At 39.9% G+C, this 13,999-nt stretch overlaps 1 protein-coding gene across 1 annotated transcript; it reads right to left on the reverse strand.

Annotated features, from left to right (window-relative positions):
* Window positions 1-6,118: 6,118 nt before the first annotated feature.
* Window positions 6,119-12,234, reverse strand: INPP5E (Inositol-3-phosphate synthase). The gene is made up of 5 exons (XM_065226736.1): window positions 11,391-12,234; window positions 10,856-11,323; window positions 8,207-9,737; window positions 6,624-6,883; window positions 6,119-6,561 (listed from the first exon to the last, which is right to left on the reverse strand). Exons 2-5 carry the CDS (start codon window positions 11,284-11,286, stop codon window positions 6,453-6,455), a joined length of 2,331 nt encoding a protein of 776 aa, XP_065082808.1. The 5' UTR covers window positions 11,287-11,323; window positions 11,391-12,234; the 3' UTR covers window positions 6,119-6,452.
* Window positions 12,235-13,999: the final 1,765 nt, after the last annotated feature.

Here is a 13,999-nt window from a genome sequence, read left to right on the forward strand (position 1 = left end):
AGTCAGATGGCGGAACGTGGAACGTGGAGGAGGCGAATGAACCACGAATTGCACCAGCTGCTGGGAGAACCATCCATCGTCCACATTGCAAAAAAATGGGCGACTACGGTGGGCTGGGCACGTCGTAAGAATGCCGCACGACGAACCAGTGAAAATGGTTCTAGAAAGCGACCCAACAGGAACAAGAAGAAGAGCCGCGCAGCGGGCAAGGTGGATCGACCAAGTAGAAGGCGACCTGCGGACCCTTCGCAGACTACGAGGTTGGCGAAGTGTGGCCATGGATCGAGTAGAGTGGAGACGACTTCTTCGGACAGCAGAGGACACCAAGGCCTTAGCCTGGTTGGTAAGGTAAGTATGAAATTCTAAAAAAGAAGGGGCAACTGCAAAAACCCAAAGTTGGCAACACTGGAGATCAAATTACATTTTTGCTGCGGTCTGGTTGTGCAATCGCTGTGATTTTTGCCATACGCCGTAGTTTTCTTCGTACGGTATATGGTGGAGCCGTAGCGGTTGTGCATTTTAAATCAGTAGATTAATTCAACATCCGAGGTCCTGTCATAATCTTTAGTATTGATGGCTGATCAGCACACGTAAGGAAAGTAGGAACTGTTAGGGAATTTGAACGAAAACGAGTGAAGGACACAAGTATCCGACGGTCTGATCGCTAATTGAGCCAACGTACTGTGGGAAGTAGTAACTTGCATGGCCAATTCAGTTGACATATTTCTAATATTCTAACCAAAATTTGTACTATTGGGATTCTATTCTTTGTAACAGTTTTAAGGCTGGAGAGATGTAGGACGCAAAGGGGAAGCATAATATGGTTTATTGCTTCCTATTTTAGAATGGTTCAGATGGGCTAGGAGTTACGCTTTTGAGTTTTGCCTTTCCATATATCATTTTCATTATGTTCAAGTGTTTTGGCTGACTTTGGAGGAATTTATTTTAACTTTTTTATTTCCTCTGTTCGGGACCTAACACCACTGCGACCAGTAATTTGATCTATTGTAGTATATCCCGTGTCCTTAGTTTAGTGCATGTCGTATTACTCCATCACTATTGAGAAATGATGAAGTATTCGTTTTTTTTAAAGTTGTCATTCTCGCATTTATCGCTAGGATCCGACTCTAATTGAAAGGTCTGCATAATGTTCCTTATACTGTTCTAGAAATTTCGTTCAAACATAGTTTTCGTGTAGATTCCATAGATTGAGAAATAAAAATAAGCGCAACTCTGGGGTACAGATTTTTGTTCTTTACGATAGTAGTGAAAAAATACCAGAAGAACTCGCCAATTTCTTTCAAAATGCGGTCTTACCACACAAACTCGAGGGATTGTAGCCCTTTCCACATCTTCCTTTTTGGATGGCTCGAGTGACGCTTGCCTTTGATAAAAAAACACGTCTACTGAGAATTCATATTTCTAAAAAAAAATATCTAGCAATGAAAAAGTCATCGGTCGTCAACTATGTTCTGTCAATCTACTATCAGACTATTTCTAGTCTGTTGATGCAGCCATAACAAATAAACAAATAAACAAATAAACAAATAAAAAGTTTTATTGGCTCTCTTGTCTTGTGAATTTTAGCCATAACCCTCTTTTATGATCTCACGATAAATACCAAGGGAATCGAATTTTGAGGGACCGATTCCATAGGAATTCTGAAAAGAGTTTTATGAGAATTCCGAGTTTAATTCCAAGAGCATCTCTAGAAGAATTTCAAGGGTATTCTGAGGAGAATTCCAAGTGATTTTTCAGAACGAATTTAGTGGAGAGCTCCAAGATAATTATGAGCAGAATTTTATGGCAATTCTAAGGAGAATTGCATGAAAATTATAAGGAATATTCAGACTAATTCCAAATAGAATCCAAGGAGTATGTAAGGAAGTTTAAGTAAGTTTTTCGAAACGAACCTTAGGATGAATTCTTCGATCTCAAAACAACCGGGAAAATAACCAAAATCCCGGGAGTACCCCGGAAAATTACAAACTGGAATTTGCTGGTCTCCATGATTATGGTTAATGCAAATTTGATTTTTGTTTTATGCCACCCAAAATTTGAAAATTTAGCTCTTTTGTAAATCGTTTTCCACTCTATGCTTTATCCTAAAAGTACACAAAATATTTTATTATTAATAATTTATGAATTTATCATTAAATGAGTTGCCCCTCCTCGACTTATTTGAGTGATGTCAGACATAAAATGAAAATATTATTTGCATTATCCTTATGCCTTATAAGGTTATCAAATAATAATAAAAAGACAAATGCTGACAATTTTTAGACAGTTAATTTTAAAGACCTCGGATATAGAAACTTTTGCAACACCTCAAATTTTCATAGCTCAACTCAAGGACCTACACCATTTTTCTAGACAGCGGTCCAAGAAGAAATCTCATTATTCTGAAACGAGGAAAATTTTCCAGGAAAGATCGTGAATGCACACGGCAAATTAATCTGACTCATATTTGAGTCAAGTTCACTTAAATTTGCAAAAACTTAGGTCACAAGAATAAGTAAGTAATAATTTTCACTCAAAGATGCGTAAATGTCACTCATATAAGAATAAATGTCATTCAAATATGAGTGATATTTGCTCATATTTGAGTAAAATTTATTCAAATGCGAATTTTAGTGAACGAGACTCACATTTAGAATTATTTGCCGGGTAGAATATTTTGCATGCGTTTCGGACTTAGCATCTGGAAATCAAAAAAAAAAGAATAAAGGTTTCCGGGATACATTTAAGAGATTTTGGACCAATTTTTCAATGCTGGGACTTAAGCATTCGAAATCTCTAAGACAAACAAGTTAAGAAACGGCCCGGAATAATTTTCATAATTTGAGTATATGGAATGTAAGTTCACAGTCCTTGAAACACTGAAACGTAAATAACATTTGGACATAGATTTTTTCCCTAAAATCTAGTCTTGGAAATGTTTGGACGAATATTAAAGCAACCGAGCTTCAAAGATTTTTCAAAATTATAATCTTTGAAAAAATGTCTAGCGCAAGTAAATTTCCTAGACCATTTTTCGAAATATCGTAGACTTGGAAAACTTCCAAGATCACGAAGTAAAGAAGCCAGGATGTTGGAATCAAAATTTTTTATCGACACCTCTGAAAATTTGCGATAAAATTTTCTTTGACTATTCCGAGATCACAAGGCAAAGGAAAAACTTAGAAATTTTAAAATCTGGTCTGGAAAAAATCGAAGATAACGGACCTGAATGTCTAGATCACGAAGATGAAAAAAATAAAAATATTAGTGATTGCATCAGCACCAAATGAACAATTCTGGTCTGTTCGCAACTGTTCTTTGTCGAACTTTACACGCTGATTTTTAATGAATCTTTTTTCACTAATTTGTTACTAAATCTAGCTGTTACTTGATGTGATTTTTATAGGCATATTATTTGCTCTTGACATTATTAGTCGTAAAAAAGTGACTTTAGTTAATAAATTTTAAGAAATAGTGACTTTAGTGACTTTTAGGTAAAAAAAGTGACTTTTTAGTGACTGACTTAAAAATAGTGACCAAGTCACTAAAAAGTGACCAAGTCACTAAAAAGTGACCAGCTACCAGCCTTGCCCGGTGCATCAAGAACATTTCTGTTAAAATGAACAGGTCTAACGCATATGTATAACTTTCATACTCATTTCCAACATCTTATCTTAAAACACTCTCCCCCTGTCAATACTTCGTTGCCCTTTAAGCATGACGGCTACCCACAATGGCTTTTTTTTCCTCTGTTCGGGACCTAACACCACTGCGACCAGCAATTTGATCTATTGTAGTATCCACAATGGCTTGCTTGATTCCATGATAAGCGATGTGCTACCGTCGAACAGTGACTTTGAAGATAATTACATATAAACTCCAATCCCCCACTTTAGTGACATCCCATGACCTTCAAACACTATATATAATCGAAGACATCATATCAAGAAGACTGGCAACTTTGCCAGAATCCAAGCGACAGATACAATAGCGCTGCGCTTGAGTGAAGCTGGAAGCAACGCATAGAAAAATGAGCAAATACACAAACCTTTCTTCTGAGGATGTAATCTTTGCTGTCAAATTCGTTCGAAGCATTTACCTTTGAGCAGTAGATGATGCGAATGAACCTATCTCATAGCATTCGTATGAGAAAATGGAAGAGTTGCCAGTCTTCTTGATTTATTGTCTTTGATATAATGCAATCACAGTACACACCTCATAGAGATCATTAAACTTCTTAAACTTTCAGCGAAATCATCATAGTAGAAAAAGGTGAGTTTGGTAGTAGTAGTACTTAAACCCTGCATAGAGACAAGTTAATGTACCAGACCTGGACGGACATTTGCGCCTACCCGGGGGAGGACCCGAATACGACCATCCATGTGAGTCTAGAGTATCGCACGAGCTGACGAATTCAACGGGATGGACAGTAGGTGTATAGACTAGGGGGTTGGTGCCTAGATACGTCGACTTAACGGAAGGCACGGTTTATACACCGAACAATTACCATTACAATTTACATAGGCATTGCACTTCGTAACTTCGACGGCTATTTTGTCAATGCCTACTTTTTCCATATGGGACGGATATGCGATTATAGACAGTGTATGCCCTTTAGAACTGAACCAGATGGTGTGAACTAGCGCTTCAGTTGAATCTTCTCCAATGTCGGTTTGATCTCTGCAGATTGAAGTATTGGAAGGTCACGAATGCCAGCCTATCATCTTGGTATGTCGTGGGTGTAAGTCCCAACTTTCTTGTAGCGGAGGAAACTTTTTCCGTTTTTCAACTGAAGCTACTTACGCATCCTCGGGAGAGCTTCGAACGGGTTCTTCGGCAGCAACGTCTCGGTGTGGTTGTTCGGGATGTCATCCTGCTTGCGACGCCTTTTCTTCAGTTTCTTCTCCACCAGAGAAGTGAGAGCAGTCTGCAATATGCCAGCCAGCGCGAGTGAATTCAACACTCTCGGTAGAATTAACGCTGCTCAAAGTCATCCTAGGCAAAAGGGTCAGCCCAGTAGCTGTTAGGTAGATTAAAACTTACATAGAGTGGAATGTGATACACAAGGAGGGACGCAATTTAGAAGGAAAATGGAATTTATTCAAAGTTGAAACAGTGTGTAAAAGTTCAGATTCTCACAGATTATTTTTTTCATACCAAGCGGCTCAAACAAAACAATTAATATGTTAAAATCTACCGACAACAGAAATCGTTAAACCGACTACTTATAATAGAAATAAATATACTTCGGAAGAATAAAGGTACAGGATGGAATGAAAAATGAACGAATCAATACATTTCGCAGAGGGTATCGAACGCTTCGAAACCGCTCTTATTAAGAGAGCTACCGTTTTGCTTGTTCCTATAAGGCCAATTCCGGATAGTTGTAGCCAATCCATGGAATATTAGGTGGTGACAGAATTTTGTTTTCCATTGCTTCTAAAGTTGTTTTACTATTATTATGAGACGATATTTGGCTCCTTAATAGGAGCGTAGGTTTCCACTGATTGGAGATTCTAACATGTGACTGTTTTGCTACTTTCGTTTTCGCTACTCACCACGAGAGGTAGAGAGACAGATGGTTTTCAGTAGAAATTATTTTTGTGGTGTTCTGATTTCCCACAAAATCGGGCGACACATTTATACGGCTATTGCTTGCTAAGTTAGGTAGTTTCTATTACATCGAGAATGTCCTTTTTTGCTTTCGGGCGTCTTTTGGATCGTGGAACTTGCGGTTCAGTTTTGGTTTTAGCAAATGCCTGTACCTACACTTATTACGTAGTATTGAATCGATTCTCGATTAATCGATCGAACAACTGATCTATTGAGCTTATGAAGCAAACATATGTTTCAAGGAACATTGCTGTGCAGCAATTGCTTCAACTCTACTCTAGTTACAATACGTAACATGTATGTACGTATAAATAGCAAAGATCTAATCGATATGTGATGATGGTACTACATGACTCTAGTATACTATCTTGCTTAGTCTAACTTATACGAATAGGTACTTATCAATAATTTGACTTTGATGTTCTGACTAGAAACAGGTTTCCTAAACTAACCTTTAAGGCTGCCTTTTCCCGCGTTACCAAATAGTGTGAGATCACTATTCGGATTACTAAACGCTATCTAAGAGACGCTCACACCGTTCATGTTTTCAAATCCACAAAACTACTTTCTAAACACGTTAAAAATGTTATTTTTAAAAGGAATCATTATTTTATGTTGTCTTTGTTCTCTTGATTACTTTACTATTAACCCTTGCGGTATTTTCTACCAGTTCTATCTATGTGAATCAACTTGAGCCAGCGTGCAGTTGTACAAAGGTTTGCACGCTCTGCCCACAATCCATATTACGTTAAATATGTAGTAACTCTATACAGCATAGTGGACTAGAAAACATTACCTGTGTGCTGATTACCTTATCACATTACGGGTTTCAACTATCATCATTGAATGCTGCATACAGCCGACGAGCTGGAGCCGGAACTGTCCAGCCGTCGTTTCATACCCTCCAAGTACACTTCCCGATTGAACAGGCCAGCCGCCAATGGTACGCTGCAATCGAAGGGAAATTTGGGTTAGAAGGCGAATTTTAACTAAACGAGGAGTCCACCTACGTATCGACGCCTGGCCGGATGATGTTGCGGAACAGTGCCCAAACGGGTTTGTGGTCTGACGTGATGATGCTCGGCACTGAGTCGTATGATAAGCATTTCACCGGCGACGGAGGGTGTGAGATTTTTCCACTCGCAGCATTACTTGTGCGACGGTGGACAGTAGTTACCGGTAGCGGTTTGAACTTGTAGAGAATACGATCGGTATAAGCCGGTGCACGTTGCTTGCTAGATGTATCGAATCGCTGCGTACCCGGATCGTACTGGAAATGGGAAATTGTGAAAACTTTAAACTCAACTCTCAAACCATCATGCACGATTATAACAGAGTAAGTTACACGGCTTTCGGGTTTCAGTAAATTGAGATATTATCGTTCAAAATTTGAAACCATGCCACACCATGATTAGGCCACAAATTACCACACTACCCAGGAAATTTACTAATTTGATTTACTTGGAGAAATTATGAAAACGTATCTAGATGAGTCAGTACACTCTTCCAGAAGAAGCAGGCAGAAACTTCTGGGGGACGTTTTGAGTAACCTGCCGGGAAAAGTTTTTTTTTCCAGGGGATCTCTAAGAAAACTTCCCTTGGGAATTGGAAGACACTTCCAGGGGAAGCCAGAAGAACTTTTAGGGAGGTCGGACTCAAGGGGAAGTCGGATGATTCTTCCTGGGGTAGTCAGAAGAAACTAGACAAGTAGGGAAATAGATTTTAAAAAATCCCGAGGAGTTGAAAGACACTACCGGAGGGAGATGCTAAAAGAAACTTCCGGAGAAAGTTGGAAGAAACTTCTGAGGTCAGTTGCAAGAATCTTTAGTGCCAAGTCAGAAAAGCTTCCGATCGAAGAAAATTCCAAGCGAAACCGGTAGACGCTTACGAGCTAAGCTGTGCAAAATTTCTGAAGAATTTGGAAGAGACTTCCTGGTAAAACTGAAAGGAATTTCTGGAAGTCCGAAGACATATGCAAATGCATTTACAGGGACGGAAGAACTTAAAGGAGAATCCCGTAGAAAGTCAGAAGGAAATTTGGGGCCGTCCTAAACTCAGTCGACCCCCGGTCCGGTCGAGTAATTTTGTGGGTTGGAACATTTCTCGACTTCCGTGGGCATAGAGTAGGGTTGTACTTGTCACGCAATTATACTGATGCAAAAATTGGTACAGCCATCGGAGGCTCTTAGTTAAAAACTGTAGAAGTCCATCTAGAACACTAAGTTGAGAGCAATGTTGATATTTGTCATTGACAGACTTACGCGTGATATTGACAAAATTGTTTTTCACATAGTCACTGATAGACTTGATCATAAAAAAAAACCTTCGTCAAAATCTCATTCATTTTTTCGTCAATGACAAAGATTCACCTAGTAACTAAAAGTGTAAATTCGTGCATTTTGTGTCACATTATTGTTATCCGAGCAGTTCATGACGAAAGAGACTTTTACGTATAGGGTTAACTTCTGATTTTAAGTCTAGCCAGATTCGAATGGTGTGTGACAGAAGTAAAAGTATTGATTTGTTCCGGCCTAATAAACGTAAAAAAAAAGTGCGTTTAACCCGACGATGTCTACAACCTACAACAGCTTACCTTATAAGTCGGTGGAAATGTGATCTTTGCCTCTCGAAACCCCTTAAAAGCGGCACCGTCCGACAGGACGCTCGTCAACTGATCGGTGTGCATGAATCCATGCGGCAAGTGAGCCGGTAGCGGGAACTGAGTTGTCTCGATCCAGTGCATCAGTTTCTCACGTGGTTCGCTGAGCCGGAAGTTCAAATCTCCACACCAGAAGACACTATCGAAGTTCTGCGTAACATCTTTGTTCCGATGTTTGACAGTCAAGTTCCTTGGAAGATCCAACGAATGGATAATTTTCTTCACATCCGAAACACGTTCCTTCACCTTCTGCTGGTGAGCCGTTAGATGGGACGTTACAAACAGAAAGGATGTTCCGAAAAGGCAAAATGAAATGGCAATGGCTCCCTTCGTCCGGAACGCTGTACCGGGTCGTACCGATAGATTCGCATCCTCAGGTTCGGAGCAAAACCAAATCAAATCCCTCCGAATGAACGCAGCCAAATGAAGCGTACCGAGACTAGTAGAGTGCAGAAGAATGTGACTTGGGCCTAGTGTTTCCTGAAGCGTTACTTCCCATTCGAATCGCTCCGAGCATGACTCCTGTGTGCCGAACACTATTATATCCGGAACGTTTTCCAGAGAAGTCGGCAGAACGAAATCATTCATCTGCTTAGGTGGACTCTGTCCATTCATGTTCCATGTACCGACAAAAATCGTGATCTCTCGGGTTGGTAGAACTTTGTCTAGCTCTGATGCACCCAGCAGCGACGTTGTTCCCAGTCTACCGTGCAGGAAATTCCTTTGGCGTGCCTTATCTACCGGTATGAGATGCAGTACGTGAGCTGCCATTAAAGCTTGCCTGGCCAGAGAGTCCGCACTAACCGGATTAACCATTCCCGAGTCACCGTCATTACCCGAAGTAACGGTATCAAACGACATCGACTTTCTAGTATCTCTTTCCACTCCCGGTGGATCCTCGTTATCCGCTATATTGGGCGAACTATAGTGCTGATCCATTTTTTCGTAGCCCTCCAACTTTGGCAATGGAGGCAAAAATCGTTCCTTAAATCTAGATTTGCTGCTCATGATCGCACGTTGTGTATGGTTCTGATATTCCCGAAACACTACAGGTTTCGTCACAACCTTGTTTTCGATCAAAGCCGTTTGACTATTGCTGTGATATCCACTACTGCCTCCTTCTCCTTCACCTCCCATAACAGCACCGGCCACATCCTGACCAAATTCCAACGGTCTGTTTCTCGTTCCATTTGTAACGGGACTAGATTTCTCCATCTGATAGCCAATGGCAGAGGCCTTTGCATTAAGTTCCAACCGCAGCTGTTGACGCCGTTGCTGCTGTTGCGACAATTGCTGCTGTTGAATATCGTAATCCAATGAATTGCTACCTCCGCCATGCGGATCGGAGTATCGGTTCTTCTTGGGCGATTTGAGCAAGCTTTCATCCACCGAACAGCACAGATTAAACTGACCGCTGAGTCGATTTGATGGATTTCGTATCACGGTGGCTGCAAGCGTTGGATCCCTAGAATAGTGAAGAAACTAGCATTAGAAATGTGTGATTATAGAGATCGCATAAGATTGGACGTATCCGCCATCTCGCAACCTATCTGCACCCACCACATCGTGAGAATGGTTTCATTTCCTAAAAACGATAACATCTCAGAAGAGGTTGGTAAGTGACGAAATAGATAGCAAGAGTGCAACGATAATCAAACTAGTTTAAAGCCGGTCCGGCCAAATGAATTTATATAGAGTCATGAGCTTTCCCTTTCTATAGTGTATGTTCAATCGTTAACCTACGTCATGGAGGTTCATTTTTACGAACACATGCCAAGTTTAAACGATCCGAGTTAGAACAAAACAACATGACGCCGGTTAATCCTCTAAATTTAGTGATTTATTTCTTCGTCATCATAGGCGATGTTACGTAAGTTAACCTGCTGAAGCTCGAGAAGCGTCATCGTCTAGGCTATTTGAAACCCGATTGCTGTCCACAGGTAACAACTGATGTTTAATTTTACCCTCAGAAATATCTACATCAACAACAACGATTGGCCCATTTGTGAACATGTCAACATCGTATTTATAACACATAATTGTCACCATTGATTGCAAACGATTTACCAATCCTAAATATCAGATGGCGCTAGTGAAAATTATGATCTCAGACATAGAATACTGTTAAGATGTTCCGATTACTCCGTCTTAAATCTGTAATTCCTTCAAAATGTATAGCACGGAAATTCAAACACAGACTCAAGTATCATTCAGAAACTGTGTTACTTTTCGTACTTAAATGAGGAATTTTGTTGAAATTAAATAAGTAAGAAGGGACAAACATCACCATAGGTGGATGAAATCAGTTTTTTTTAAGTCTTCACGATACCAATGGTGCAAGCATGTTAGAATGACCAGCATTGATTCTGAATTTCAGATATTTAAAAATGTGTTAACTGTTCAACTCCTGCGTCATACGTCGATGTAATTAAAGATTCGATCAAGACACATGTTTGGCGCGTCACAATTGTCGCTAAATTTAGACCATTGTTTACAAAGTGCATCCGACAGACACTAATTGCCTTCGTCATACTGCGGATTAAGCGAATCACTTTCCCATAACCACTACCATCTAACGCTTACCTTGCGGTAAAATTGCTATAAACCTTCTGCGACGATGACGACGTATTGGTTGTTTTCGAAGATGGATCCCCAGACGAGTTCGTGGTGGTGGAGGAAGTCGATAGCAGGTGGTACGAATTAGTATCACTCTGATTGGAAGAATCCTGACGCTGGGTAATGATGGGTGCAGCAGCGGGATTGCTGTTCACCACACTTGCTTCAGGCTTATGCTGCTGCTGCTGTTGAAAGTGTTGTTGGAGATTTGAACTGCTTGACTGCTGACTGGCGATTGTGAGATTCAATGTGGAATTGTTCGTTGAATCTGATGTCCCACCAAGCTCGTCTTCGCTCTCAGTGCATCGTTGTGGCTCTACCCGGGATGATCGCTTTGACAACAGTCCCAGGAAAGGTCTTTTACCCTTGCTTTGCTTGGATGTGTCCTGTTTGTCCATAATGAATGTTCGTTAAACGAATACAGCTGTTTCAAATCTACAAATAGATGCCATTTTACTACAGACGTAAAGTTTATAGTAAAAAAGGGGTTCAAGAAGCCTACCTTCAAGTTGCTTATGCTAATGCAAGTATTTCGATTTTTCGGCGCCAGTTAATCACTATCAACGCAATGTAATCGACTGTAGTTATGTAACGGAACGCCGACACCAACTGCTGTAGTAATCCTTTGGTCGACGGCGGTAATACCATAAACTGACACCAGCAGAGACAATGACGACCAACCGTGGAAGAGCAACGATCATCAGCGCACTTCAGGATGCTGTGTGTGTTTGAGCTACGTCGTAGATATTCCTGATGGCACTCTTTTTGCTCTCGAAAACCGCTCTGCCGATGACGATCCATTGTCCCGAGAAGGGCTATTTTTAAGTTACCTGCTAAAGAGCGCCTTTCGATGGCATCTGCAGTAGGTACATGTTTACATCTGCAACAAAACGACTGCATCCGAGAATAATTCTAATGTGCAATTATTCTGGCCCTTGTTTGTCGCAATCATCACTTTCGATGGCGCGAGCCAAAAATGATAGTTTCCTATTGCCGCCGTCACCAAGGAAGCACCTCACCGCGCGGTGAGTCGTCGCGTACGATTTGTTTACGTTGTGTTGAACATGCCGCTGTTCGTCAGCGCGCCACCCCCTATCAACACCCGACCGTTTATCGAAGTGGGTGGTAATAGTGGGTGGGGGTTGGTTTTTTTTCGTCGTGTGAGCGACCTGGAAAAATCCCGTTTTTCACCGCTCAAACTTAAATTATCGACCAAATTGAAATGAATAATCGACACAATGCACTGTTACGCAACTAATGGTGATATTTGCGAAAAGATTTCAAACGAAATTATCGAATTAAAACGAATTTAGCGACCGCCTCCGAATCGACTGCAACTTTTTCTCTTTTATTTTGCTTTGATCGTATGAAACGTCAAATTAGGGGTTGCAAGAAGAGATGTGAGCAGTATTCATTCCATTTACACGAACTGGCAACGCGGAAATGAAAATCTTCAAAAGCGAATTATTATTATAGGGGTGTCGTTGTTTGGATAATAATCGATTTATTCACCTAATATTTTTAATGTTGTGTGCTACACGAAAAGAATTATTTATATTGAATGTATTAAGCAAAGCACATAGATTTTTGCCATTGCCATCCGCTCATGAAAAGTATAAGGATAAGTAATTAAACATATGTATTAATCTTATGGATGCAATGAATCGTGCTTATATGAAAATTATAAGGCTGATTAATACTTTTTATGAACTTTGAAGCATAAAAATCATTGAATTCAATGTAGTATTGATTAAGTCCCTTTTCAATATTGTTTACTTTTATATTTCATAAGAAAAAGCATAAAACGAATTGGTGTGAAAAGATTTTTTTTATGAATAATGATAGATATATGAGTGGTGTAAATTTCATGCATCATCTCGTGCATCGTGCATACTGGAACCCGAATTATTTACAGCCCCAAGCTTCCGAGCATGGCTCTGGAAAGTATAGTGTGAACTGAAATTGTCCTCATGGCGTTCATCCTTCTGCATACCGAGAGCACCTGTCGTACCGAGTATCTCTGCGTTGATTATCTAAAATATATTAATAGAATGATGATTATTATAAAAGCTGTAAATTTTCTACTCCCATAGCTGACATCCTTTTCCGATTCAGTCAAAAACAACTGTTATTTTTCAAAGCAGTGCTATGTAAAAAGTATAAGCGAATATTTCGACAGTGAGCATGCATAAGGGCGTATACGCGATGATCGATTCTCTTCATCGTTTTTCTCTTTGCATTGCTACAGCTAAGCGAAACAATTTTGTAGAATTTGTTCAATGTAGAGTTGCAATAGGTTGTATTGGCTTTCAAAAGCAACAACAAACGCACCGACAAACGTTAAATCTAGCGAGTTATTAAGAAAAGAGAAAATCGATGAAGAGAATCGATCATCGCGTATACGCCCTTATGAATGCTCACTGTCGATTTATAGTTTTTGGTCATAACACATGATTAATGCTTTTCAATAAAATATCTCTTGGTTACTATGTGTGCCTGCATGAATTTAATGTGAGTGAAATAATGAATAACATTTAGTATAAGCACAGGCAAACAGACATAACTCTTAGAAGAAAATTCTTCAAAAAGTATCGTCAAGCGTATTTTGCATGCGAACTAGCACCATCTATCATCCACATTCCCAAGCATTGTTTTGCAACCGGAGCATCCCTCGTTCATGCAATTTTTTCACAAGTTGCTTTTCCCTCGTTCTGTCAACGCGTAAGCTGTGTTGAATAAAAACAAAACAGATGGAAGTCAGTGATGTCGGTTCTACGAATTCCGAAGATCTATAGAATTGATTGAATTCTGCAGAAATACGGATCCATGGGAAAAATTCACAGAAGCTAAGACTTTTGTTTAGGGATTTGTTTTGTTTGATTAGTGTGCTTTTTCTTTTGCTGGAAACAAGTTTTTAAACGAGGTAATGCATCACTTATTAGTGCCCTTTCTACCCCCGCTCATCACTTTAATGTGTACACAGAAGAAGTAAAAAATGTATCAATCAATGATATTTATGGTGAAGTATTAAACATCAATAACTGGTAAAAGTTGATTGAATATTACAGTCATCAACATGATGTATTGTCAAATTCTGTGTACATCGTACAA

This window comes from Ochlerotatus camptorhynchus, unplaced genomic scaffold (assembly GCF_037179485.1).
Source record: "Ochlerotatus camptorhynchus isolate MF236.1 unplaced genomic scaffold, CSIRO-AGI_Acam_v1.1 ptg000258l, whole genome shotgun sequence".
In the NCBI taxonomy this organism is placed as follows: Eukaryota; Metazoa; Arthropoda; class Insecta; order Diptera; family Culicidae; genus Ochlerotatus; species Ochlerotatus camptorhynchus.

Excerpts from the sequence above, each read along its gene's own strand:
- INPP5E (XM_065226736.1), bottom strand. The coding sequence starts at position 11,286 with ATGGACAAACAGGACACATCCAAGCAAAGCAAGGGTAAAAGACCTTTC. Across the intron at positions 6,884-8,206 it reads CATTTCCACCGACTTATAAG|TACGATCCGGGTACGCAGCG; the intron begins GTAAGCTGTTGT and ends TCCCATTTCCAG. Across the intron at positions 6,562-6,623 it reads ATCCGGCCAGGCGTCGATAC|CGTACCATTGGCGGCTGGCC; the intron begins GTAGGTGGACTC and ends CTTCGATTGCAG.